Source organism: Theropithecus gelada, chromosome 19 (assembly GCF_003255815.1).
Source record: "Theropithecus gelada isolate Dixy chromosome 19, Tgel_1.0, whole genome shotgun sequence".
Lineage (NCBI taxonomy): Eukaryota > Metazoa > Chordata > Mammalia > Primates > Cercopithecidae > Theropithecus > Theropithecus gelada.
In genome coordinates, this window is record NC_037687.1 from 21,937,233 (window position 1) to 21,963,352 (window position 26,120).

Here is a 26,120-nt window from a genome sequence, read left to right on the forward strand (position 1 = left end):
GTGGAGGAACAACGGCCGCAGTGCCCCCAGTACGTGCTCTGAGGCAGGCCCAGCACTGAGCACCCCATGTGCCTATTTTAATCCTCAGAAGAGTCCCAGGGAAGTCGGTGTCATGATCGCCCCCCACCCACTGCACAAGCAGGCAAAAACCCCTGCCCATGAGAACCCTGTCTGCTTTCTGCCCAGCTGGGCGGCGCACAGCAGGTGCTAAAGAGCCTGCAGCTCTTGCTTGAACCAAGGATCTGGGCTCACAGCCGGAAGCACCAGAGGAGGGGCCGGGGGATGGAGGATGGGGACGGACTGGGAAGGGTGGGTGTGACGCTGCAGTGCCTCTAGAGCCCAGCCTGGTCACACTCTGCAGGCAGACAGCAGATCACAAGGAACCTGAGCCTCTCTGAAGACTTCTCTCTCTGTGTCATCCACACCTGGTGTCCAGTTCCACAAACATGCTCAGAGCCCCTGCGCTTGCCAGGCAATTTGCTAGGCAGTGCTGAGGACACGGTGGTGACAGCCCAGCCCTGCCCAGCTGAGGCTCCTAGGCCAGTGGGGGGAAAAGACCCAGCCTCAGACAGCAAGAACCCAAGGCAGTCAAGGCTGGGACAGGGAATTCCAGGCCTTGGAGTCCAGGAGGGCTTCCTGGAGGAGGGGGTTTGGGGAAGGCAGTGGAATACAGCAGAGGGAAGCAGGGATATTCTGGGTAGAGTGCAAGTGAGACAGAAGAACTGAAGCAGAGGGTTCCCAGAAGCAAGAGGTGTTCCATGTAGCTGGTCAGGTGGGCAGGAGTCAGGCCGGGCAGGACCTCCTGGGCCACAGCGAGGAACCTGGGCTTCCTCCCAAGGGCACTGGGGAGCCACAGCAGGTTCTGAGCAGGGAGGGGCAGAGGCAGGTTTTTGTTTTAGAAAGAGCCTCTGTCTGCCATGTGGAGGGGCAATGGGAGAGGGGGAGACCAGGGCCAGAGACTAGGGAGGAGGCTGGTGGGGAGACAGGAGGACCCACGCAAGGTGGTCTGGTGAGGTGGTCACCTAGACCAGGTCAGGGGCTTCAGGGATGGAGAGAAGATATACTTAGAGTCAGCTGCCAGAAGGGGTGGCATGTTCGGGGAGTAGGGGGAGGCATCAGGGAGGAGGCCCCAGGTCTCTTTTCCCATTGATGAGGTGGGTAGTGGCGCCTTCCCTGATAAGGAAACCAGGAGAAGAAACACTTCTGGGAGAAGACTCCCAGGTCAATTTGGGACAAGGTGAGTGAGAGGTGCCCAGGGACATCGGGGAGGCATCCTGATTGATACTGGGATGAGGTCCCAGGGCTCTGGGCCAGGATGGAGAAGGGTGAGGTGAGGTCACAGGTGGGGAGGGGGGAGCAGGAGGTGCCAGGACGCTCTCTGTGCCTCTCACCTGCACTCACCCATGACTCCTCAGGGCCTTCTCCCGCTTGTCAGTACCCTACCCTGTGAGGGCAGCCCAGGACACAGTGCTGGAGGCAAACCAGGACAGGTGAGCACAGATGTGGCCCCCTGCCCAGAAGCAGGCTGTGGAGGCCTCAGAGGAACCAGGACTCAGAAGCCATCAGGATGTGGGTGATAAGAACACGGCTATCAGCAGCTCCAGCACCACAACCCGCTCGGCTCCTGCCCAGCATCATCTCAGAGACACCTTCCCTGGTACCCTCCCTCCACCCCAATTTAAAGTAGCAAGCCAGGCCAGGGGCGGTGGCTCACACCTGTAATCCCAGCACTCTGGGAGGCCAAGGTGGGAAGATCACTTGAGGCCAAGAGTTTGAGACCAGCCAGGGCAACATAGCGAGACCCCATCTCTATAAAAAATAAAATGGTAAATCCCCTTTCTGACTTTATTTTTCAATCTGACGTGCAAGACATTTACCTTTCCTTTATGTACTCCCCAAATGTCGGCCCCCCAAGGACACGGATTTCATCTGTCTTGTGCACGGCTACATCCTCAGCACTTAGAACAGCACCTGGCAAACAATAGGTGCTCATTCAATGTTTGTCCAATAAATGAATGAGTGATTTACTGAGCATTTACTCTGTGCCAGTCGTGGCAAGTACCATACTTCACACGTGTATCTACTTAATCCTTACAACAGCCCTGTGATATGAGTACTATTGTTTTCCCCATTTTACAAATAAGGAAACTGAGGCCTGGCAGATTCCATAAATTGCCCAGGGTCCTGGAGGTAGGAAACAGTGGAACTATGTCCAGAGCCTATACTTTTTTTTGATGGAGTTTCACTCTTTTGCCCAGAGTTCAAGCGATTCTCCTGCCTCAGCCTCCCAAGTAGCTGGGATTACAGGTGCTCACCACCACACCCAGCTAATTTTTATATTTTTAGTAGAGACAAGGTTTCACCATGTTGGCCAGGCTGGTCTCGAACTCACGCCCAGCCAGAGCCTATACTTTTAATAACAGTTACACCAATCAGATCCACGTCCACCAGGTCCTGGCTTAAATCCCTGACTTGTAGCATCTCACTAACTGCTGTCAACAACCCTGAAGTAACGTCCATATCATCTCTATTTTTTTGTTTGCTTTTGAAATGGAATCTTGCTCTGTCGACCAGCCTGGAGGGCAGTGGTACGATCTTGGCTCACGGCAACCTCTGCCTCCTGGATTCAAGTGATTCTCCTACCTTAGCCTCCCTAGTAGCTGGGATTACAGGCATGTGCCACCAAGACCAGTTAACTTTTATTTTTTTGTTTTTGTTTTTGTTTTTTGAGATGGAGTCTCACTCTGTTGCCTAGGCTGGAGTGCAGTGGCGAGATCTCAGCTCACTGCAACCTCTGCCTCCCAGGTTCAAGAGATTCTCCTGTCTCAGGCTCCCGAGTAGCTGGGACTACAGGCGCATACCACCACGCCCAGCTAATTTTTTATATTTTTAGTAGAGACAAGGTTTCACCATATTGGCCAGGCTGATCTCAAACTTCCAACCTCGTGATCCTCCTGCCTCTGCCACCCAAAGTGCTGGGATTATAGGCATGGGCCACCACACCCTGCTAACTTTTGTATTTTTAATAGATACGGGGTTTCGCCATGTTGGTCAGGCTGGTTGCGAACTCCTCACCTCAGGTGATCTGCCCGTCTCGGCCTCGCAAAGTGCTGGGACTACAGGCACCTGCCACCACACCTGGCTATTTTTATTATTATTATTATTTTTAGTAGAGACAGGGTTTCGCCATGTTGGCCAGGCTGGTCTTGAACTCCTGACCTCAAATGATCCGCCCGCCTCAGCCTCCCAAAGTACTGGGATGACAGGCGTGAGCCACCACACCCGGCCATCATCTCTATTTTTCAGAATAATAAATGGAGTCTCAACAAGGGACTGTCCCCAGCCCCACTTTGGGTAAGTGCAGAGCCGGTGTCAAAACTCAGCTCTCCGTGGCCCCAAAGCCTCCAAATATGCCCATTTGACAGAGAGGGGAAAACAAGGCCTCCGAAGAGGGAGACAGAGAATGTGAATTTCTGAGCACTTTGCAGGAAGCCAAGGAGAGCCCCAAAGAAAACATGTAGCCATACAGCCTCCTGCCCTTCTATCTGGGTTTGCACACAGAACAGGGCTCAAATCCCCTCTCCCTGCGGGAACCTGGACAAGTGGGAGTCCCCACCTGGCACATCTCAGTCTGCAAAGGGGGAGTCCGAAAAGTGCCCACTTTACAGGGTTGCTTCGCCATCCACTGATATAACACCTATAGGTCCCCTGCACCAAGTGGGGCTGGGAAAGGTGCAGTGACTTTTTACTGATTTTATTCCTTGGTGACTCCCAAGCTCTCCGAGGAGGCCATGGGCCTGGGTGGTCGGTAAGCACTACCCGAAAATCTTCCCCTACTTTTCCTCTCTTCTCGGCGACCTGGTTCCTCTCCCAGTACCAAATCCGGGCCCTCGGCACAAAGAGGGTTAGGCAGCTGCCCCAGGAGGCCTGCCCAGGTCACGGCCTCTGGCCGGTGCCCGCCACACCCACCCTGGTACCCAAACTGGGCCCCAGATCCTTGGTGACTCGATCCCTCCAAATTCAGGTGATCTCCCCTGGCTCCAAATCACCAAACCCTCCCAGGTCCTGCGGCAGACGGAGCCGAGCCCCAACCAGGAAGGGGAGTCCGAGCACTGGGACTTCAACGCCACCATCTCCAAGACTCGGTTTGGGGTGAAAGATGGCGCTGACTGGGTACAGCTGGCTGCTCCTCAGTGGTGAGCGGGAATGGCACCCCCCAGCACCTCAGTCCCTTGAGGACCCCAGGGAGGGGAGGGGACCCCCCGTCTGAAAGAGGGAAGGTGTGAGCAGAAGTCCAGCGTGATAGGGAGGGAGGGCAGCCCTGCTTCACACCAGCACAGTTCACCCCTCCAAGAGGCACCTGCACTGGGCAGGCTGGGGACAGCCACCCAGAGAGGTTTTCAGGATGGGCTTTGGAGATTTCTAAGCCCAGGGCATGAGCCAGGACAAGGGAGCCGCTGTTGCTCCTTCATTCCTGCGGGTTTCTGTTTTATCAGCTATGGAAGCCTTGACGAGGCTAAACTCTTCCTAGAAGCTGTTTCTCCTGGAAGATGCAGCTTGGGGCAGTGGCCTTTCCCTTCTCAGCCTCTGTGTGCCTGTGAAATAGGCCTCACTGACAGAGTCATGTGAAGACCATTATAAGCAGCACAATATCTGCTGTGTGCCCGGAGCTGTTCTGAGAGCTTCTCATGTGTTTAAAAGCACCTATGAGGGGCCGGGCATGGTGGCTCACGCCAGTAATCTCAGCACTTTGGGAGGCCGAGGCGGGTGGATCACCTGAGGTCAGGAGTTCAAGACCAGCCTGGGTAACATAGTAAAACCCCATCTCTCCTAAAATACAAAAAATTAGCCAGGTGTGGTGGCACATGCCTGTAATCCCAGCTGCTCGGGAAGCTGAGGCAGGAGAATCACTTGAACCCGGGAGGTGGAGATTGCAGTCAGCCAAGATTGCACCACCGCACTCCAGCCTGGGCAACAGAACAAGACTCCATTTCTAAAAAATACCCCAAACCATCTATGAGGGAGGCCCACACATGAACCCCCACTTCATAGGGAGAAAACGAGGCTCAGAAAGGTGAAATCATTGGCTGCTGTCACACAGCCAAAAAGTGGCAGGACTGAGGGCTAGCCCCTCACTCCTAGCCACACTCTAACAGCCTGGAAAGTACCAGAAAGCTGGCCAGGCATGTAAGTCCTTTTTACGTGAGCACTGTCACAGCCGCCCGTTCCAGGCAACCACACGTCATTCAAACCCAAGCAGCCCCAACCATCTCATCAGGCTTGAGGCTGATCTGCTTGGTTGAGAAGGAAAGGGATGGAGTGTGTTCATCTTACCCCTGCTTTCCACTGTAGGCGAGCTTGGAGAGGCAGAGGAAGAGCCCCCGACTGGGAGTCAGGACCCAGGGGGCAGGCCCTGATGTCCTACGTGGGGCCATACAATTAGCTGGGCTGGATACGCAGCCGAATCTCGTGAGACTTGGTTGGGTGACTGTCACGATGGGAAAACCCTTTGGGTCCTGCTTAAAGCCACAGGTCCTGTGGGCTGAGCACTTGCTTTGCACTTGCTGTATGCAAGATGTGATGCTAGATCCTTGGCACAGTCCGTCAAACCCAATCCTCACAACACATCCCTCCCTCCCTGGGACTGAGTCCCTCCCTGGGACTGAGCTCCTGCATCTGACTAACATGTATTGGGCATTTACTGTATACCAGGCATTCTAAATGTGTTATGTGTACAGGATCCTTACAACCTTAAAGGCAGGTAGACCTGTCATCCCCACGTGACAGTTGGAAGAACAGAAACACAGAGAGAGTGTACTCAAAGCCACTCTATAGATAAACTCCCAGAAAGATTAGGTGGCTGAGATGTTGAGAGTCAGAGAGTCGCAGGTTCAAATCCTGGTTTTGCCTGTCCTCGTTTATACAGAAGGACATTGGGCTGGGGACGTGCCCCGAGCCTGAGTCTCTTCTTCTGTCAAATGGGGCAATTGATCAAACCTGCCTCATCCAACCCCTCTGACTCCTCTTCCTCAGCCACATTCCTGAATGTGGGGGCTGAGATCTCTATCACCCTGGAGCCTGCCCAGCCGACCGAAGGGGACAACATCACGCTGGTCGTCCACGGGCTTTCGGGGGAACTGCTCGCCTACAACTGGTACGCGGGGCCCACGCTCAGCGTATCGTACCTGGTGGCCAGCTACATTGTGAGCACAGGCGATGAGACTCCTGGCCCGGCCCACACGGGGCGGGAGGCTGTGCGCCCCGATGGCAGCCTGGACATCCAGGGCGTCCTGCCCCGGCACTCAGGCACCTACATCCTGCAGACGTACAACAGGCAGTTTCAGACTGAGGTGGGCTACGGACACATGCAGGTCTATGGTGAGACACCCCCCAACACCCGCCTCTGCCCCAGCCGGGCCTTCCAACCTCCTTCTCAATCCTTCTTAAAAAAAAAAAAAAAAAATCCAACAATGTTTAAACCATCAGGGAAAAAGTTTCTAAAATAACCTCAAAATGCTCATCTCCTTCAGGATGGCCTCCAGGATTAGACCTGCCTCCTAAACCCATTCTTTGTCCCTCTGGCTGAGGGTGTAGGGGCACAGCCACAATCCGGCCATGCCCCTTGTCTGGGGAAGGGAAGGCCCTCGGAGCAGGCGGTGCCTGGCCCCCTCCCCCTCTGTCTCTTGCCTCCACAGAGATCCTGGCCCAGCCCACAGTCTTGGCCAACAGCACGGCACTGGTGGAGCGTCGAGACACCCTACGCCTTATGTGCGGCAGCCCCAGCACCACAGCTGAGGTCCGCTGGTTCTTCAACGGTGGGGCCCTGCCCGTCGCTCTCCGCCTGGGCCTGTCCCCTGACGGCCGGGTGCTGGCCAGGCATGGCATCCGCCGGGAGGAGGCCGGTGCCTATCAATGTGAGGTGTGGAACCCGGTCAGTGTCAGCCGCAGTGAGCCCATCAACCTGACCGTGTACTGTGAGTCCTCCTGGCCCTACCAGAGATACCCAGTGTCCAAACCTCATGGATGGGGAAACCGAGGCCAGGAGAGGGGGCCCAAGGGCACACAGCGAGTCAGCAGGCAAGCTGGGGTTGGGGAACAGGGGCCCCTCTTAAAGTGCACTTGCCCTGGCCAGGCACAGTGGCTCATGCCTATAATCCCAGCACTCTGGGAGGCCTAGGTAGGAGGATCACTTGAACCCAGAAGTTTGAGACCACCCTGGGCAATATAGCAAGACCCCGTCTCTACCAAAAACATAAAAATTAGCCAGGCATGGTGGCACATGCCTGTAGTCCTAGCCACTCAGGAGGCTTGAGCCCCAGAGGCCAAAGTTGCAGGTGCAGTGAGCTATGATTACACCACTGCACTCCAGCCTGGGCGACAGAGCAAGATGCTGTCTCAAAAAAAAAAAAAAAAAAAAGAAAGAAAGAAAGAAAAAAACATACACTTGCCCCATATCCTAAAGGACTTCTACAGACTACCTTTACTATTGAATAATCCTTCAGTTAGGAGCAATATCTGCAGAGAAAGCAAACAGGGCCAGTTGCTTTGAAAAGGGAGCGGGGGAGGAAATAGTGTAATGGGAGGGGACACAAAATTTAACAACATAACCAAAGCACACAGTCATTCCCAGGGGCAGCAGATGTGCAGTGTGGAATCCTGGGAAAATAAATCACCGAGGTACATGAGGACCCGTGATGTAGAAAAACTTAGTGCCTAGAATCCTAGAATCCTACAACCAGAGAATTCTGGACTTCAGAAGCACTGAATTCCAGACTCTGAGAATCTTAGAACCTCTAGATGCAGAGTTTCTTAGAATCTTAGAATCTAATCCTGAAATCTTAGAGTCTAGAATCTTGGAAACAGATTTCTAGAACCTTAGAACCTTACAACCTAGAAGCACCAACTCTTAAAGCCCTAGAATTCTACACTCTTAGAATGGCTTTGTCAGAAAAAAACAAAAAATCATTTAGGCTTTTTTTATTTGTCAATGGAGCCATAGATTTCAAAAATACCTTGAAATGTTATCTGGCCCAACACATTCTTTTTACATAACAGAAAGCTGAGATCCTCTGAGAGGGAGTGATTCTCAAGATCCCAGAACAAGTTAGAGTTAAGGCCAGAGCTTTTTCTTCCCCTCCACGAGGCCAAGATATTCCCAGGGACCTAGCCTGGTGGAGAGAAAACCAGGGGTTCCCACCTCCACTCCTCCTTCCCTATACTGCCCCATCTCTCCCTCCTGCCCTCACAGTTGGCCCAGAACGTGTGGCCATCCTCCAGGATTCCACCACCCGCACAGGCTGCACCATCAAAGTTGACTTCAACACGTCCCTCACCCTGTGGTGCGTGTCCAGGTCCTGCCCAGAGCCCGAGTATGTGTGGGCCTTCAATGGGCAGGCCCTAAAAAACGGTCAAGACCACGTCAACATCAGCAGCATGACAGCTGCCCAGGAGGGGACGTACACATGTATTGCGAAGAACACCAAGACCCTGCTATCTGGATCTGCCTCAGTCGTGGTCAAGCTCTCTGGTGAGTCACCCCCACCCTGACCACCCCCAATCCCCATGGAGGCCTCATCAGGCTGTGAGGGTTAAGCCACCATTTGCCCAAAAGAGAATCGGAACATGGTAGATTCACAGTTCATTGATGAGCTGTGACAAAGTGGCATATCAAGTGGATCCCTTTGCATCTGGGTCTAAAGGGAGACAGCCCATGTCCTGTTCACCTGGAGAACAAATGGCAAACCATTGTGGGTTGACAGAGTGGAAAATCACTCAGATGTCACTTCAGGTGGGTGCCACTGTTCTAAATTCAGTCACCAGCTGCTTAGGGGCTTGACCTACCCCCCCACCACACAGACAGCTGAAATTCTGTGCAGCCAACTAGACTACCCAGTTATCTGACCCAGATGACAGGCATATACACACACACACACACATACACACACACACACACACAATTGGAGAATCACAGCCAATTGCTGGCAAATGGAGAAACAGCTGGGGAGGCATTGTCATCTTGCTTCTGTCCTAAAATGACCTGAGGGCTGGGGCAGTGCAGGTGGTTGTCATTTCAGAGCCATTGCGATCCTCAGGCAACATTTTCTCATCTTCCGGGGATGGCGGCTTTGAATATTAAGGCCTCATTAATTCCACCTCGGTTCCTTCCCAAGTGGCCATCATCCCCGGGGGACAGTGGGAAATGGTCCTTCCCTCCCTCCCACTAACAGGCTGGGTCTCATCCAAGGGGTGGATTTTCACCCAAAGCTGAAATGGCATCCCCAGAGGTAAGTGTGCCTCCCGCTCCACTCACCTGGGGCTTTGGCAGCTGGTCTTGATGGGAGACAGGGGGATGGACCAGAAGACCTCAGGCACTGCCCCAAGCCCTGCCTGTGCAGGCCAAGATGGGGGGTGTCCAAGGTATGCAGGTATGTTTAGGGAGTGGATACACTGCTCCCAAGGGCTTCTAGTACTGTCAGTAACTCTGTGGCAGGTGCTGGGAGAGAGACAGAAGAAAAGGAGACTAATCCGATGGAGGAGACATGGCCTCTGTCCTTGGAGAGACGGTCCTGGGACAGGGAAACATGGCTCCCTTATTCAAGGAATTGCTGCTCAAAGAGAACAGGCAATGCCTCATCCTCCATGAGCTTCCAACCAGTAATGAGGGAGATATGACAACTCACCCTCAGTGGGCTCCTAGTCAGATGGAGGAGACACAGTCTGCACTTGGGGAGAATTTTCCTTCTGATGGGGAGACGTGGTCTCCAGGAGACATGGCCCTGTTTTTTTTAGCGTTCCTAGTCTGATGGGGTATCCACCTTTGGGGTACTCCTAATCTGATGGAGGAGTACAGGTCCCCACTTTCTAGGAATTTCCAGTCTGATAGAATAGATATTTTCCTCTAATTTCTAAGGTCCCCAACTTGATTGGAAAAACCCAGCAACAATTTAGAATTTCTCAATCTGATGGAGGAAACAGGGCTGCCACCTTGTAGGAATTTTCAATCTGATGGAGGAGACATGGCCTCCCACCCTCTAGAATCTTTCAATCTGATGGAGGAGCTATGGTTTACACATTCTGGGGTCTCTCGGTCTGACAGACGCAAGTCCCAACCATCTCATGGGGAAGACATGGTCCCCATTTTCTGGGATTTCCACTCTGATAGGGGAGACATGGCCCCTATATTTCGGGAATTTCCATTCTGATGGAGGAGACATGACCTAACCTTCCAGGGTCTTCCAGTTTGATGGGAGAGACACCTCTCAAAGGCTGGGAATTTGTAGTCTGATAGGGGAGACACAGTTCCCTAGCAGACACTATTGGGACCCAGAATCCACCTCCACCACGACACAAGTCACCTCCTTCCTCAGTCTCCTTCCCAGCACCCTACAAGGGGAGTGCCAGCCAGCTGGGGGGAGGCCAGCAGGGGATGGGAGGGGGACACGATGCCAGATGCAGGCCAAGCTGACGCAGCCCCTTCGCTCTCTCCCCAGCTGCAGCAGTTGCCATGATGATCGTGCCCGTGCCCACCAAGCCAATGGAGGGCCAGGACGTGACGCTGACCGTGCAGGGCTACCCCAAGGACCTGCTGGTCTACGCCTGGTACCGCGGGCCTGCCTCCGAGCCCAACCGGCTGCTCAGCCAGCTGCCGTCAGGAACCTGGATTGCAGGCCCCGCACACACAGGCCGGGAGGTGGGCTTCCCCAACTGCTCACTGTTGGTGCAAAAGCTGAACTTCACAGACACTGGCCGCTACACACTCAAGACCGTCACACTGCAGGGCAAGACCGAGACACTGGAAGTGGAGCTGCAGGTGGCCCGTGAGTGTGTGGGAAAGGGCAAGGCATGCCCCTTTTTAGACAAGGGCTCCCAAAAGGAGCCTTTGCTTCCTCCATCAGGCTGGGGGACATAGACCAAAGATGGATATCCCTCCCCCATCAGACTGAAGGAAGAGACCTTGTCTCCTCCGTCTAACTTGGGAGTCCCCAAATAGGGCTCTGCCTCTTCTATCAAACTAATGACCTACACTGTGGGTAGACTGGCCTCCTCCATCAGACTGAGGGTTGATAAAGGGGACCCCCATGGCTTCTCTCTCAAATAAGAGGTACAGCAGACTGAAAGTTTTAAAAGAGTCTGACGGTGGAGCATCCTTTTTCCCGCAGACAGGTGGACCCTAAAACATAGGGTCCATATTGGGGAAATGGGTTAATGATGGGAGTTTACCTCTCCTATCAGACTGCAGGCATAGAGTAAGGATGAATCAGACTGGGAGATCCTATGCAATGGGGATCATGTCTCCTCCTTTCTATTATCGTGAAGGCAAAGTTTCTATCATCAGATGGTGGAGTTTCTCTTTCAAACTGAAATAAGGATGATCGACTCCATTAGGATGGAGGCTTCTACGTGTGGAAGTTGCGTCTCCTCCATCAGAACGGAAGTTCCCAGATGTTGGGCACCATGTCTCCCCATTGAACTGGGAGCTCTTAGAAGTCAGGAGCAATGTCTCCTCCATCAGACTGGGAGCTCTTAGAAGTCAGGAACAATGTCTCCTCCATCAGACTGGGAGCTCCCGGAGTGACGGTCCATGTCTCCTCCATCAGACCGGGAGCTCCCAGAGGCAGGGACCATGTCTCCTCCATCAGACTGGGAGCTCCTGGAGTCAGGGACTATGTTTCCCTCATCAGACTGGGAGCTCCCAGAGTCAGGGACCATGTCTCCTCCATCAGACTGGGAGCTCCCAGAGCCAGGGACCATGTCTCCTCCATCAGACCGGGAGCTCCCAGAGGCAGGGACCATGTCTCCTCCATCAGACTGGGAGCTCCTGGAGTCAGGGACTATGTTTCCCTCATCAGACTGGGAGCTCCCAGAGTCAGGGACCATGTCTCCTCCATCAGACTGGGAGCTCCCAGAGCCAGGGACCATGTCTCCTCCATCAGACCGGGAGCTCCCAGAGGCAGGGACCATGTCTCCTCCATCAGACTGGGAGCTCCCAGAGGCAGGGACCATGTCTCCTCCATGAGACTGGGAGCGGGAGCTCTCAGAGTCAGGGACCATGTCTTCTTCATCAGACTGGGAGCTTTCAGAGTCAGGGACCATGTCTCCTCCATCAGACTGGGAGCTCCCAGAGGCACAGTCCATGTCTCCTCCATCAGACTGGGAGCTCCCAGAGGCAGGGACCATGTCTCCTCCATCAGACTGGGAGCTCCCAGAGCCAGGGACCATGTCTCCTCCATCAGACTGGGAGCTCCCAGAGTCAGGGTCCATGTCTCCTCCATCAGACCGGGAGCTCCCAGAGTCAGGGTCCATGTCTCCTCCATCAGACTGGGAGCTCCCAGAGTCAGGGTCCATGTCTCCTCCATCTGACTGAGCGTCCCCAGAGCTCTATGAGTCCATGTCCCTACAGTAGGGCCAGGTTTCCCCCATTAGCTCTCAGACACTGGGGATGAGATCATTCCCCAAGTCTGGAATCTTGCCTCCCGCAGCAGCCAGAGCACTCTCAGAAGCCATGTCCCTGAGTTCAGGATGGTGCCTCCCCTATCACTGGAAATTTCCAGGATCAAGGACTCAACCACTGCCAGTCACCCACTTTCATCCATTCACTGATCAAACCCTGGTTTTCTGGGTCAGTGTTAGGGGAGAATGCTGTTCAGTGGCAGCAGGCCACCCCAACAAAGCCTCGGGATTCCTTTTCACCCATTCTCTCTTCTCACAGTCAACCTCCCTCCCTCGCACAAGGACCAACGCTACCTTCCTGAACCTGAACCTGGCACAGGCTGAGCGTGGGGTGGATTGGGTCACTGGGTGGCCCGGGGTGGGCAGGGGAGCAGAAGGGGTGGGGGCACTGGGGACCTGGTCCTCCATCTCTCTGACAGCCTCCTTCGTCCCCTCGCCCCATCTGCCCCCACAGCCCTGGGGTAGCAGCGTGACCCTGGAGACGTCCAGAGAGAAGAGCTCTTCGCACCATCCTCTGGTCCTCGCCCTCTGAGTGGGAACCGCTCCCCCCACAGCAAGGATGCCAGGCTGTGGTCCTGCTGTTCTCCTGCCTCCACCCTAGAGCTAGAGCCACAGGGCCCCACTCCCTCGCTGAGCTGTTGGGGAGCCACCGAAGCCATAAAAGTCCTGGTTAATGCACATGTGTGTCGGCCTCTCCTTCCACCACCGCTAGCCCCGCCATTTCCTGGCGGCCACACTCATTTCCTTTCCCGCCCAAGACTTTTCTCAGTCTGGGTGTGCACATGCAGGAGGATGGGCCCAGATCACTGTGCTCCACACCCCACTGCTGGATGCCAGGGCCTTGTGCCCCTCCCGCAGTGCCCCAGGTTATATGTGAGAGTCCTGCTCCCCAGCTGGCCAAGGACTGCCCCTCTTGAGGCACCAGCATTCTGTGGGACATGGCTCTCCCCTACACTGCACCTCACTTTGTCACCTGGGCCCCAAAACAGGGCTGCTTGTGCTTAGGAAATGACCATATTTCGCAAGAAGACTTCCATCACCTTCTGGTAGTCCTCACCCATTTAATCAAAGACACAACTTTGTCCTGGGATTCCCCGCACGTCTCTCAAACATTACCTGCACAACCCTGAAAATATCTCCATCCTTCTCTAGCCACAGAAAAGGCCCTGTGGGTGGATGAATGCAAGCAGGGAAGAGGTAGAGGCCAGGAGTGGAGAGCTGGGAAGTGGGGGCCGGAATGAGTGTGTTTTCTAACTCTTCTCATTAATGGGAGCCACAGGCCCCACCCAGCCGCAATGCCCCACTGGAAAGAGGCTCTTGGCATTGGTCAGAGTGGTGATGGCCGAGTCCAGGCTTAGAATAGAAAGACAGGTTTGGGCAGGGACGAGAAAGGCCCTTTTGGGGATGATTGTGTTGAGTTGGGGTGATGGGTGGTGAAAGACCTCCAGAATGTGGGTTACAAAATCTGGATCATAATCCTGAATTTGCCACGGATTCACTGGAGCCTCAGTTTGCCCATCAGTAAAAAGGTGTGGACTTGAGGTAGACCAGACTTTTCCAAACCATTTTTAAAAGACTCAGAGCCCTTTCTTCAAATGCAAGTTTACACAGCAGGTCAATTTATTATTAATATTTAAAATAGCAATGCAACAAATATAGCCACAGCACAGTGGCCCATGCCTGTAATCCTAACACTTTAGGAGACTAAGGTGAGAGAATCGCTTGAGCCCGGAAAGTTGAGACCAGCCTGGGCAATATGGCAAAATCCCATCTCTATTTTTTTTTTTTTTTTTTTTTTTTTTTTTTTTTTTTTTTTTTTTTTTTGAGACGGAGTCTCGCTGTGCTCCCAGGCTGGAGTGCAGTGGCGTGATCTCGGCTCACTGCAAGCTCCGCCTCCCAGGTTCACGCCATTCTCCCGCCTCAGCCTCCCAAGTAGCTGAGACTACAGGCGCCCGCCACCACGCCCGGCTAGTTTTTTGTATTTTTAGTAGAGACGGGGTTTCACCATGTTAGCCAGGATAGTCTCGATCTCCTGACCTCGTGATCCACCCGCCTCGGCCTCCCAAAGTGCTGGGATTACAGGCTTGAGCCACCGTGCCCGGCCATCCCATCTCTATTTTTAAAAATAAATAAATAAATGAAACCACCTGTAGATACCAATTCAATAGCTACACTCGTCTCCTCCAAAGTTTCTACAGAGTTGAAAAAGAATTCCTTAAATTTAAATAACACTGGGATTAGCCAGACATGGTGGTGCATGCCCATAGATCACTGGAGCACAGGGATTCGAGGCTGCAGTGAGCCATGACCGCACCACTGCACTCCAGCCTGAGCAACAGAGTGAGACTACATCTCATAAAAAAATGTTACATTTTACGAATAAAAGATAACACTTGGGGCCAGGCACAGTGGCTCAACCCTGTAATCCCAGCACTTTGGGAGGCCGAGGCGGGTAGATCACGAGGTCAGGAGTACAAGACCAGCCTGACCAACATGGTGAAACCCCGTTTCTACTAAAAAGACAAAAATAATCCAGGCATGGTGGTGTGCACCTGTAATCCCAGCTACTCAGGAGGCTGAGGCAGAATTGCTTGAATCTGGGAGGCAGAGGTCGTAGTGAGCTGAGATCACACCACTGCACTCCAGCCTGGGCGACAGAACAAAACTCTATCTCAAAAAAAAAAAAAAAAAAAGTGACACTTGGACTACAGAAGCAACTAAAATACAAAATATCAACCAGAATCAAATGACAGTAAAAGCATCATATACATCAAACCTGTGGGATATGGCCACAGCCATCCTTGAAGAGAAAAATGATAGCTTATCAGCACTGAGAGTACTAAAGGAAAAAGACTTGAAAATGAACAAAACAAGCTTTCTACTCAAGACACTAGAAAAAGTCCACAAAATGAGCCAAAGAAAAAAGCTAAGGAATGAAGAAAGGTAAAAGCAGAAATAGATGAAATATAAAACAAAACATGACCAATAAAACCTAAAGCTGATTCTTTGAAAATGTAAATGAAATAGACACACTTTTTCAGGTGTGATCAAGAAAAAAAAAAAAAAGAGAAGTATAAATAAGGAACACAAATAATAAAGAGCTAAGGAGATTAATATATAAGATAAAAGGCCCTGGGGTGGGTGCTGTGCTCACACCTGTAATCCCAGCACTTTGGGAGGCTGAGCCAGGAGGATCACTTGAGCCCAGGAGTTCCAGACCAGCCTGAGCAATGTAGCAAGACCTCATGTCTACAAAAATTTTTCAAAAATTATCCAGGAATAGTGGTGCATGCCTGTAGTCCCAGATACATGGGAGGCTAAGACAGGAGGATTGCTTGAACTCAGGAGGCCAAGGCTGCAGTGAGCTATACTCACCCTACTGCACTCCATCCTGGGCAACAGAGCAAGACTTTGTCTCTAAAATGAGAGAGAGAGAGAGAGAGAGAGAGAGAGAGAGACAAAAGAGAAACTGATCTGGTTGAAGCAAAGGTTGCTCAATAAATATACATTGACTGAAGAGGGATCTGTTGGTTGCTCCCCATACCACTGCCCACCCTGCTTCCATGACACAGACACTGCCTCCCTCTCTAGAAGCTGAAAACGTCAAGTACTCACTTTCCCAAACTGCCTTGCAGCTACAAGCAGCCATGTGACCAATTCAAGCCAATGAGGAAGCAGAGAGTCTAAAGTTCCACCCACTGACTCCACCTCACCTGAGGGGACCCTGAGGGAGCTCTATGGAGTTTTAAAGCTATTATCTAAATTAGTGGTCTCCATTGTGGGGCTTCTAGCTGGGACATGAGGATGGACTTGAGCCCATGCTGCTAACCCCAACACTATCCAGCCCAGAAAGAAGAAGTAGCATCCATATTCCCACCCTCACCCCACCCCTATCCACCCAAGTTCACATAAAAACTTGACATAGATGGGGCTAGAGTCTAGATATAACAGAAATTCTTGGCCAGGCACGGTGGCTCACGCCTGTAATCCCAGCACTTTGGGAGACCGAGGCATGCAGATCACGAAGTCAGGAGATCGAGACCATCCTGGCTAACACGATGAAACCCCGTCTCTACTAAAAATACAAAAAATTAGCCGGGCGTGGTGGCAGGCACCTATAGTCCTACCTACTCGGGAGGCTGAGGCAGGAGAATGGCGTGAACCCAGGAGGCAGAACTTGCAGTGAGCCAAGATCACACCACTGCACTCCAGCCTGGGCGACACAGAAAGACTCCATCTCAAAAAAAAAAAAAAAAAAAAAAAAAATTATCTTCAGTGGCTAGGCTGGGCACTGTGGCTCATACCTATAATCCCAGCACTTTGGGAGGTTGAAGTGGGCTGATCATCTGAGGTCAGGAGTTCGAGACCAGCCTGGCCAGTATGGTGAAGCCCCATCTCTACTAAAAATACAAAGAAATTAGCCAGGCGTGGTGTGATCAAGAAAAACAAAAACAAAAACAAAACAGAAGTATAAATAAGGAACACAAATAATAAAGAGCCAAGGAGATTAATATATAAGATAAAGGGTGGCCTGTAATCCCAGCTACTTGGGAGGCTGAGGCAAGAGAATTGCTTGAACCCAGGGGGCAGTGAGCTGAGATCACACCATTGCACTCCAGCCTGGTAACAAGAGTGAAACTCCATCTCAAAAAGAAAAGAAAAAAGAAAAGAAAAGAAAGGAAAAGAAATTATCTTCAGTGGCTAGTAAGAGATATTGGAACTAACATAAACAAATAGATGAAATAGATATACAGGGATTCATTTATATGGCTAGAAGATTATTTTTCTCACACGTAAAAAATCTCCAGAAGCAGATTGTTCAGAGCTGGAATGGAGGCCCTGTAGTGTCATCAGGGACACAGCTCTATTTTTCTGTTCCATTTTCCTTACCTTGGGGCTTCCCTCCTCTCCATCACCTCATGGCCCAAGATGGCTGCTGGAGTCACAGCTGCCTCATCCATATTCCAGGCAAGAAGCAGAAAGAAGGGGACAAAGGGAAACAACAACAAAAAAATTCCTCCTAGCCAGTTTATGAACTGTGCTCCTTTTAAGGGAACTTTACCTAAGGCCCATCCAACAACCCCTGCTTAGATCTGTTTGGCCAGCTCATAGTACCATGGCCACCCTAGCTGCAAGGGAGGCAAGGAATTTCAGTCATTGCCTTGGGTATGTTGCTGCCCCAATTAACATCAAGGTTCTTGTATTAAGAAAGACTGAAAGAATGTCCCAGGTGGGCAGCTGGCAGGCTTGGCCACTCCAAGCCTTGGAACTTCTACCTCCCCAGCTAGGCAAAATGGCCTTCCTCACCTGAGCCCAAGGAGTAAGAGTCACAGCCCCAGTAGCAGGGGTTTGGGAAAGATGGGAGCTGCTGCTCTGAGCTGTAATTGTGTGCAGTTGATGCAGAATGAGGCCAGCAGGAGGGGTAGAGGGAGGGAAAGAGAAGCAGCTCAGGTTTCTAGGTCAAGTCAGATCCCATAGCCTCAGGGTGTGGTGGAGGCTCAGATGTCCCCAAGACCAGGTCCTCCGTCCCTCTGGGCATCTCTGTGCTCTTTTACTGAATTATCCCAAGTAGTACAATCCCCTTCATTAAGAGTCTAGGAAAGAATAATAACAATAACCACAAAATAATAATCACTTCTATATCTCGAGCATCAGTGTATTACTCCATTCTCACATTGCTATAAAGACATACCTGAGACTGGGTAATTTATAAAGAAAATAGGTTTAATCAACTCATGATTCTGTGGGTTATACAGGCTTCTGCTTCTGGGGAGACCTCAGGAAACTTACAATCATGGCAGAAGGTGAAAGGGAAGCAAGCACATCTTCACATGGCCAGCAGGAGAAGAAGGTGGGGTGCTACACACTTTTAAACAAGCAGCACGAGGGGAATGGTGCTAAAACATTAGAAACTATCCCCATGGTCCAATCACTTCCCATGAGGTCCCTCCTCCTACACTGAGGATCATAACTGGACCTGAGATTTGGGTGGCAACGAAGAGCTAAACCATATCAACTGGTTTTGTCCTTTTTCATGCAAGATCTCAATTCCTACAGCAGCTCTTAAGAGAAGTTACTATCATTCCCCCAACTTACAGGTGAGGAAACTAAGGCACAGAGACTTGAAAACTTTGCTCCAAGTCTCACAGTTCCCATGGGTCCTAGGTGGTGGTGCTGGTGGGGGAGTCCTCTCCATTGTTCAGCAGAGCAGGGGGTTTCAGGGCACAGCTCTGAGGTCAGACAGAACTCTTTTTAGCTGTGGGATCTTGGGTACATTGCTTGCTTTTCCTCCTTGTAAAATGGAGATGATAATACTGCCCCTGCCTCCTAGGATTGTTGAAAAGATTACATTAGTTAATACAAGTAAAAAGCCTGGAACATGGATGCTCAATAAGTGCCTATGACCCGGACTAAGGTGTTACCTTTTTTTTTTTTTTTTTTTTTTTTTTGAGACGGAGTCTTGCTCTGTCGCCCAGGCTGGAGTGCAGTGGCCGGATCTCAGCTCACTGCAAGCTCCGCCTCCCGGATTCACGCCATTCTCCTGCCTCAGCCTCCCAAGTAGCTGGGACTACAAGCGCCCGCCACCTCACCCGGCTAGTTTTTTGTATTTTTTAGTAGAGACGGGGTTTCATTGTGTTAGCCAGGATGGTCTCGATCTCCTGACCTCGTGATCCACCCGTCTCGGCCTCCCAAAGTGCTGGGATTACAGGCTTGAGCCACCGCGCCCGGGCAGGTGTTAGCTTTTAACAACAGGCAGATGGAAAAAGCAAAGATAACATTTTTCTTTTTCTTTTTCTTTCTTTTTTTTTTTTTTAGATGGAGTTTCACTCTTGTTGCCCAGACTGGAGTACAGTGCACAATCTCGGCTCACTGCAACCTCTGTCTCCTGGGTTCAAGCAATTCTCCTGCCTCAGCCTCCCCAGTAGCTGGGACTACAGACATGTACCACCACGCCCAGCTAATTTTTTTTTTTTTTTTTTTTTTTTGGACATTTTTAGTAGAGACGGGGTTTCTCCATTTTGGTCAGGCTGGTCTAGAACTCCTGACCTCAGGTGATCCTCCTGCCTCGGCCTCCCAAAGTGCTGGGATTACAGGCATGAGCCACGGCGCCCAGCCTCTTTTTTTTCTTTTTTTCTTTTTTTTTTTTTTTTCCAGGCAGGGTCTCAGTATTATCCAGACTGGAGTACAGTGATGTGATCATGGCTCACTGCAGCCTCTCAAGCAGCTGGGACTACAGGCATGAGCCACCATGCCTGGCAATTTTTGTATTTTTTGTGGAGTCAGGGTCTTGCTATGTTGTCCAGTCTGGTCTCAAACTCCTGGGCTCAAGCAATCCTTTCACCTCAGCCTCCTAAAGTGCTGGGATTACAGGTGTGAGCCACCACACCCCGCCTCAAAGATAACATTTGTCCTGGCGAACTTAATCCTACTAAGCAGGTTTGCCTCGATTTATGTAATATATGATGTTCTTTACATTGTAATCACTGAGATTTGCTTACAAAAAGTAATAATAGGCCGGAAGCGGTGCCTCATGCCTGTAATCCCAGCTACTTGGGAGGATGAGGCATGAAAATCACTTGAACCCAGGAGACAGAATTTGCTGTGAGTGGAGATCGCACCGCTGCACTCCAGCCTGGACAACAAAGTGAGACTCCATCTCAAAAAAAAAAAAAAGTAGGTGGATCACGAGGTCAAGAGATTGAGACAATCCTGGCCAACATGGTGAAACCCCATCTCTACTAAAAAATACAAAAATTAGTTGGCTGTGGTGGCGCACATCTGTAGTCCCAGCTACTTGGGAGGCTGAGGCAGGAGAATTCACTCGAACCCAGGAGGCAGAGGTTGCAGTGAGCCAAGATTGCGCCACTGCACTCCAGCCAACTTGGAGACAGAGTGAGACTCTGTCTCAAAAAAAAAAAAAGTAATAAAAGTAATAATAATAAATGCATATGAAGTTTTAGAAACACAATGCTCATCATCACAGGTTCCAGGGTTAGGTGCTGTCAGCACAAATTCTCTGACTTGCTCCTCAAAGCTTCCCTTTGAAATGGAACTATCAATACATTTCCCAAATCTCCTAGATGTTTATTAACATAAACGTCCTTGCGAGGAACACTGGCTAACACCTATTATCCCAGCACTTTGGGAAGCTGAGGCAGGAGGATCACTTGAGGCCAGGAGTTCAAGAACAGCCTGGGAAACATTGCAAGATCCTGTCTCTACAAAAACAAAAAACAAACAACAGAATGAGCCGGGCATGGCAGCACTTGTCTGTCGTCCCAGCTACCTGGGAGGCTGAGATGGGAGCATTGCTTTCACCTAGGATTTTGAGGCTGTAGTGAGCTGCGATGGTGCCATTGCACTCCAGCCTATTAGACAGAACAAGACCCGGTCTCAAAAAATACAATACAATACAATACAATAAAAAATTATATATCCATGGGCCCAGAAAACCTGTCTCTCCAGGGCGGGGACTTAAAAGCGGAATTTGTTTTGTTTTATTTTGTTTTGTTTTGAGACGGAGTCTTGCTCTGTCGCCCAGGCTGGATGGAGTGCAGTGGCGCAGTCTCAGCTCACTTCAACTTCTGCCATCCGGGTTCAAGCTATTCTTGTGCCTTAGCCTCCCGAGTAGCTGAGATTACAGGCGCTGGCCACCACGCCCAGAAAGCAGAATTTTTAACAAAGGGTCTAGGGAATTTTTGTCAGCTGGAAAGTTGGGGGACTCAGATGCAGAGACTGTTTGACAAAAAAAAAAAAAAAAAAGGAAAGTGAGACACCACAAAGAAGAGGAGGTGACTTGCCCATAGTTACTCAACCAGAAAGGAGCGGGGGCCAGGATTTGGCCCAGAGAGGAGCAGGAACTAGTCCAGGGTCACACAGCAGGTTTCAGACAAGGGCTGAGACTGGCGCCCTTTGCTGTCCTGAGCAGGTCCACAGTGGCTCCTCGCCTCCCCCATAAAGCCACGAAGCTCTGGTGGCACCAGGGGCCCTCAGATTCCACCAGCCATGGGCGGGGAGGCAGATCACACCCCTCTCAGCCCCAATCCCTTCCCCCTTACCCAAGCTGCCTTTTCTCAAATAACTGCACTGGGGAGGGCAGGGAGTCGGGGTGACCTTGAGGCCAGAATACACAATGGCCCAGTCCCTCTCTGGAGCCCTGCCAGGGAGAGGAAGGAAGCCTGCCCTGTTTTTTTCCACGGACTGGAATGTTGATTCAGGATGGAGAGCAGGGAGGAGGGAAGGGGGAGGAGGGAGAGAGAGAAAAAAAAGAGGAAAGAGAAGGGAGTAGGAAGAGGGTGGAGGAGGGAAAAAAGGGGAACAGGGAAAAAGGGAGAAGAAGGAGGTGGAGGAGGAGGGATGGGGGAAGAAGAGGAGAAGAAAGAGGAAGGAGACAGACGAGGAGGACAGAGGAGGGGGTGCCAAGGCAGGCCAGACTTTGGGAACCAAGGAGTGAACCCCATCAGCTTCAGCCCATCCTGACACACAGTGTGGAGAATGCCGAGTCCAGAGAGGACACCCCAGATCTGCAAGGTTGCACAGGACCAGTGCAGCCAAAGGGCCTCACCTGTGCGGCTGTCTCCTGCCCGTGGAGGCAGGAGCTCCCTGAGTCCGCACTCGACCTTCAGACGCAGGTGTCATGCTGCACGTTCCTCAGAAGAGAAGACTGAGGCGCCGAGAGGTAGAGTCACATTTCCTGGAGCATCTCCCCTTGGGATCGGACTCCAGGGCCCTTACAACGGTCTGCAGGCCTGCCCTCCCCTCATTCCCTTCATCCTCTCCTCTCCTTCACTCACTACAGCCACCCTGGCCTCCTGGCTACTGTTTGAACAAATCAAGCAACTCCTTCCTCAGGGCCTTTGCACTGGCTGTTCCCGCTGCCAGGAATGTCCTTCCCTCAGACACCTGCATCACCCCAGTCAGGTCTCTGCTCAAATGTCACCTCCTCAGAGGGGTCCCCTGTACACCCAAAGTTGTCTGGCTTTTTTCTTCACAGCGTTTATCGCTTACACAACTAACCCAACTTTACATTTTATATTTCTTCTTTTTTTTCTTTTTTGAGACAGAGTCTTGCTCTGTTGCCCAGGCTGGAGTACCATGGCACAATCACAGCTCACTGCAGCCTGGAACTCCTGGGCTCAAGTAATCCTCCTGCCTCAGTCTCCTAAGTAGCTGGGACTACAAGTGCTCACCACCATGACCATGATCTGCTAATTATGTGTGTGTGTGTGTGTATATATATGAGTGTGTGTGTGTATGTATGCATGTGTGTGTGCGTGTGTGTGTGCGTGTGTGTGTGTGTGTATATATATATATATATATATATTTTTTTTTTTTTTTTCCTTCCTGAGATGGAGTCTCACACTCTCGTCCAGGCTACTAGAGTGCAGTGGTGCAATCTTGGCTCACTGCAACCTCCACCTCCCAGGTCCAAGCGATTCTCCAGCCTCACCCTCCTGAGTAACTGGGATTACAGGCGCCTGTCACCACGCCCAACTAATGTTTGTATTTGTGTAGAGACGGGTTTCACCATGTTGGCCAAGCTGGTCTTGAACTCTATCTAGAATACACAATATATCAAACATTTCAACAGAAAAAAAAAATCTGACTTTTTTTTGGGTGGGTTGTGGGGAGATGGAATCTCAATCCATCACCCAGGCTAGAGTGCAGTGGCATGATCTCAGGTCACTCCAACCTCTGCCTTCCAGGTTCAAGTGATTCTTCTGCCTCAGCCTCCTGAGAAGTTGGAACTACAGGCTTGCACTGCCTTGCCCAGCTAATTTTTGTATTTTTAGTGGAGTCGGGGTTTCACTGTGTTGGCCAGGCTGGTTTCGATTCCTGACCTCAAGTGATCAGCCCGCATCAGTCTCCCAAAGTGCTGGGATTATAGGATTGAGCCATCACGACTGGCCATTTTTTTGTCTTTTTGATGACAGCATCTTGCTCTGTCATCCAGGCTGGAGTGCAGTGGCACAACTACAGCTCACTGCAGCCTCCAATTCCCGGGTTCAAGCAATCCTCCCACATCAGCCTCCCAAGTGAGTAGCTGGGACCACCCTGTGCACCATCACACCTGGCTATTTTTAACTTTTTGTGCAGACAAGGTCTCACTGTGTTGCTCAAGCTGGTCTCGAACTCCCAGCTTCAAGCCGCCCTCCTACCTCTGCCTCCTAAAGTGCTAGGATTATAGGCGTAAGCCGCCATGGCTGGTCAACAATATAGTTTTTTAAACGGGCAAATTATCTTAACAGACATTTCTCAAAAGAAGACATACAATGGCCAACAAATACATGAAAACATACTTAACATCATGAACTCATCAGTGAAACGCAAATCAAAACCACAATGAGGTATTATTTCACCTGAGTTAGGATGGCTGTCATCAAAAAGACAAAAAATGGCCTGTTGTGATGGCTCAAACGCCTGTAATCCCAGCACTTCAGGAGGCCGCTGTGGGCGGATCACTTGAGGTCAGGAATTCGAAACCAGCCTGGCCAATATGGTGAAACCGCGACTCTATTTTTGTAAAAATACAAAAATTAGCCAGGTGTAGTGTTGCAAACCTGTAATCCCAGCTACTTGGGAGCCTGAGGCAGGAGAACCACTTGAACCCAGGAGGCAGAGGATGCAGTGAGCTGAGATGGCGCCATTGCACTCCAGCCTGGGCAACAGAGAGAGGTTGGTTCCCTCTCAAAAAAAAAAGGAACAAGGATTCAACAGCTTTGAGGGCCATGGTGAGGATTTTGGCCATCATCCCGAGTGAGGTAGGAGCCACAGAGGCTGGATGGGTTCAGATTCAGATTCTTTGGATTCAGGTTCTTTTTTTTTTTTTTTTTAAGATGGAGCCTTGCTCTGTCACCCAGGCTGCAGTGCAGTGGCTCACTACAACGCCCTGCCTCCGGGGTTTAAGTGATTCTCCTGCCTCAGCCTCCCCAGTAGCTGGGATTATAGGCATGTGCCAACACACCCAGCTAATTTTGTTGTTGTTTTGTTTTGTTTTTTGAGACAGAGTTTCACTCTTGTCTCCCAGACTGGAGTGCAATGGCACCATCTTAGCTCGCTGCAACCTCTGCCTCCTGGGTTCAAGTGATTCTCCTGCCTCAGGCTCCTGAGTAGCTGGGATTATAGGTGCACACTATCACGCCAAGCTAATTTTTGTATTTTTAGTAGAGACGGGGTTTTGTCATGTTGGCCAGGCTGGTCTCGAACTCCTGACCTCAGGTGATCTACCCGCCTCGGCCTCCCAAAGTGCTAGGATTACAGGTGTGAGCCATCATACCTGGCCCTGATTCAGATTCTAACAGGATCCCTCTGGCCATCAGGTAGAAAGAGACTGTTGGGGGCAGAATTGTGCTGCAAGGGATGAGAAGAGTTAGGGGTCTCCAAGCTTTGAGCCTGAGCCACTGCAAAGATGAAGCTGCCATTTCTGAGGCCAGAGCCTGCAGGTAGAGCTGGGTTGGAGGTCGGAATGAAGATATGCCTTGTTTAAGGCCAATGAGCAGGGAGCCTCACCCGAGGCACACAGGCTCCAGGTGGGAAGTTGGCGACGAGTTGCGGACTGTGGTTTTCACCCGCCTCGTGGGGCCCCCTCATCCTCTCCCCGAACTTCCCCTCACGACCTGGTGGAGCCAGCTTTGTTTGTTTCCCTCCCATCATCCGTTTCATGATGGGGAAGGCTGGTTTTCCCCTAACCCAGCAGACACCTCTTCCCTCAGCCTGTCCCTGACCCTCCCACCTCGGGAAGCCCCAGGCGGGCCTCCCAGAATGTCCCGGCAGGATGGGGCTACTGCTACCATTCATCCAGCCAGATGAACCCCAAAAGGGGAAGTGGGTCACCCATAGTCACCCGGCCCATGGTCAGCTGGGGACTTCAGGATCTCATCTCTTCACTGCCCCACCGCAGCGCTGGGAGGCTTTCCATGTACACTTCTCATCCTCCCCACATTTCACACGAGAAAGCAGGGGCTCCAAGAGAAGCCCACACTCACCTAAGGATCTCCAAAGATGGGGGTGTCTGGATTTGAACTTAGGTCCTGGCAGATGTTGTAAGCTCAGAGGAGAAGGCAGAGAGGATGAACAGAACCCAGCCCTGCCCTCCCAGATCCAGTGGGAAGGCAGACTTGTCCCCAGGTAATAATGACTCAGTAGAATTCACAGCCTGGGATGGAGGAGTCCAGGAGGCTGCAGGAGCTCAGAGCGGGTGCCTGACCCACACTGGGGTCAAGGAGGGCTTCCTGGAGGAAGGGACAGCTCATCTGATACCTAGAGGATGAATGGGGGTTACTAGGTATAAATAGTGCAGGGAGAGGGAAGAGTATGTGCAAAAGCCCAGGGTTGAGAGGGAACCTAGGGGCTTCCAGCAAGGCACAGCGGCTCACGCCTGTAATCCCAGCACTCTGGGAGGCTGAGGTGGGCGAATCATCTGAGGTCAAGAGTTCAAGACCAGCCTGGCCAACATGGTGAAACCCTGTCTCTACTAAAATACAAAAATTAGCCAGGCGTGGTGGCCTGCACCCACAATCCCAGCTACTCGGGAGGCTGAGGCACGAGAATTGCCTGAACTTGGGAGGTGGAGGTTGCAGTGAGCCGAGATCACACCACTGCACGCCAGCCTGGGCAACGAAGTGAGATGCCATCTTTCTCTCAAAAAAAAAAAAAAAAAAAAAGTGGGA

The 26,120-nt window shown here is 51.5% G+C and overlaps 1 protein-coding gene across 1 annotated transcript; it reads left to right on the forward strand.

The window, feature by feature from the left end:
• Positions 1-1,944: 1,944 nt before the first annotated feature.
• CEACAM16 (carcinoembryonic antigen related cell adhesion molecule 16) lies at positions 1,945-13,124 on the forward strand. The gene is made up of 7 exons (XM_025368885.1): positions 1,945-2,054; positions 4,063-4,196; positions 6,034-6,378; positions 6,696-6,974; positions 8,249-8,527; positions 10,491-10,817; positions 12,905-13,124. The coding sequence occupies exons 2-7, from the start codon at positions 4,160-4,162 to the stop codon at positions 12,913-12,915; spliced, it is 1,278 nt and encodes a 425-aa protein (XP_025224670.1). The 5' UTR covers positions 1,945-2,054; positions 4,063-4,159; the 3' UTR covers positions 12,916-13,124.
• Positions 13,125-26,120: the final 12,996 nt, after the last annotated feature.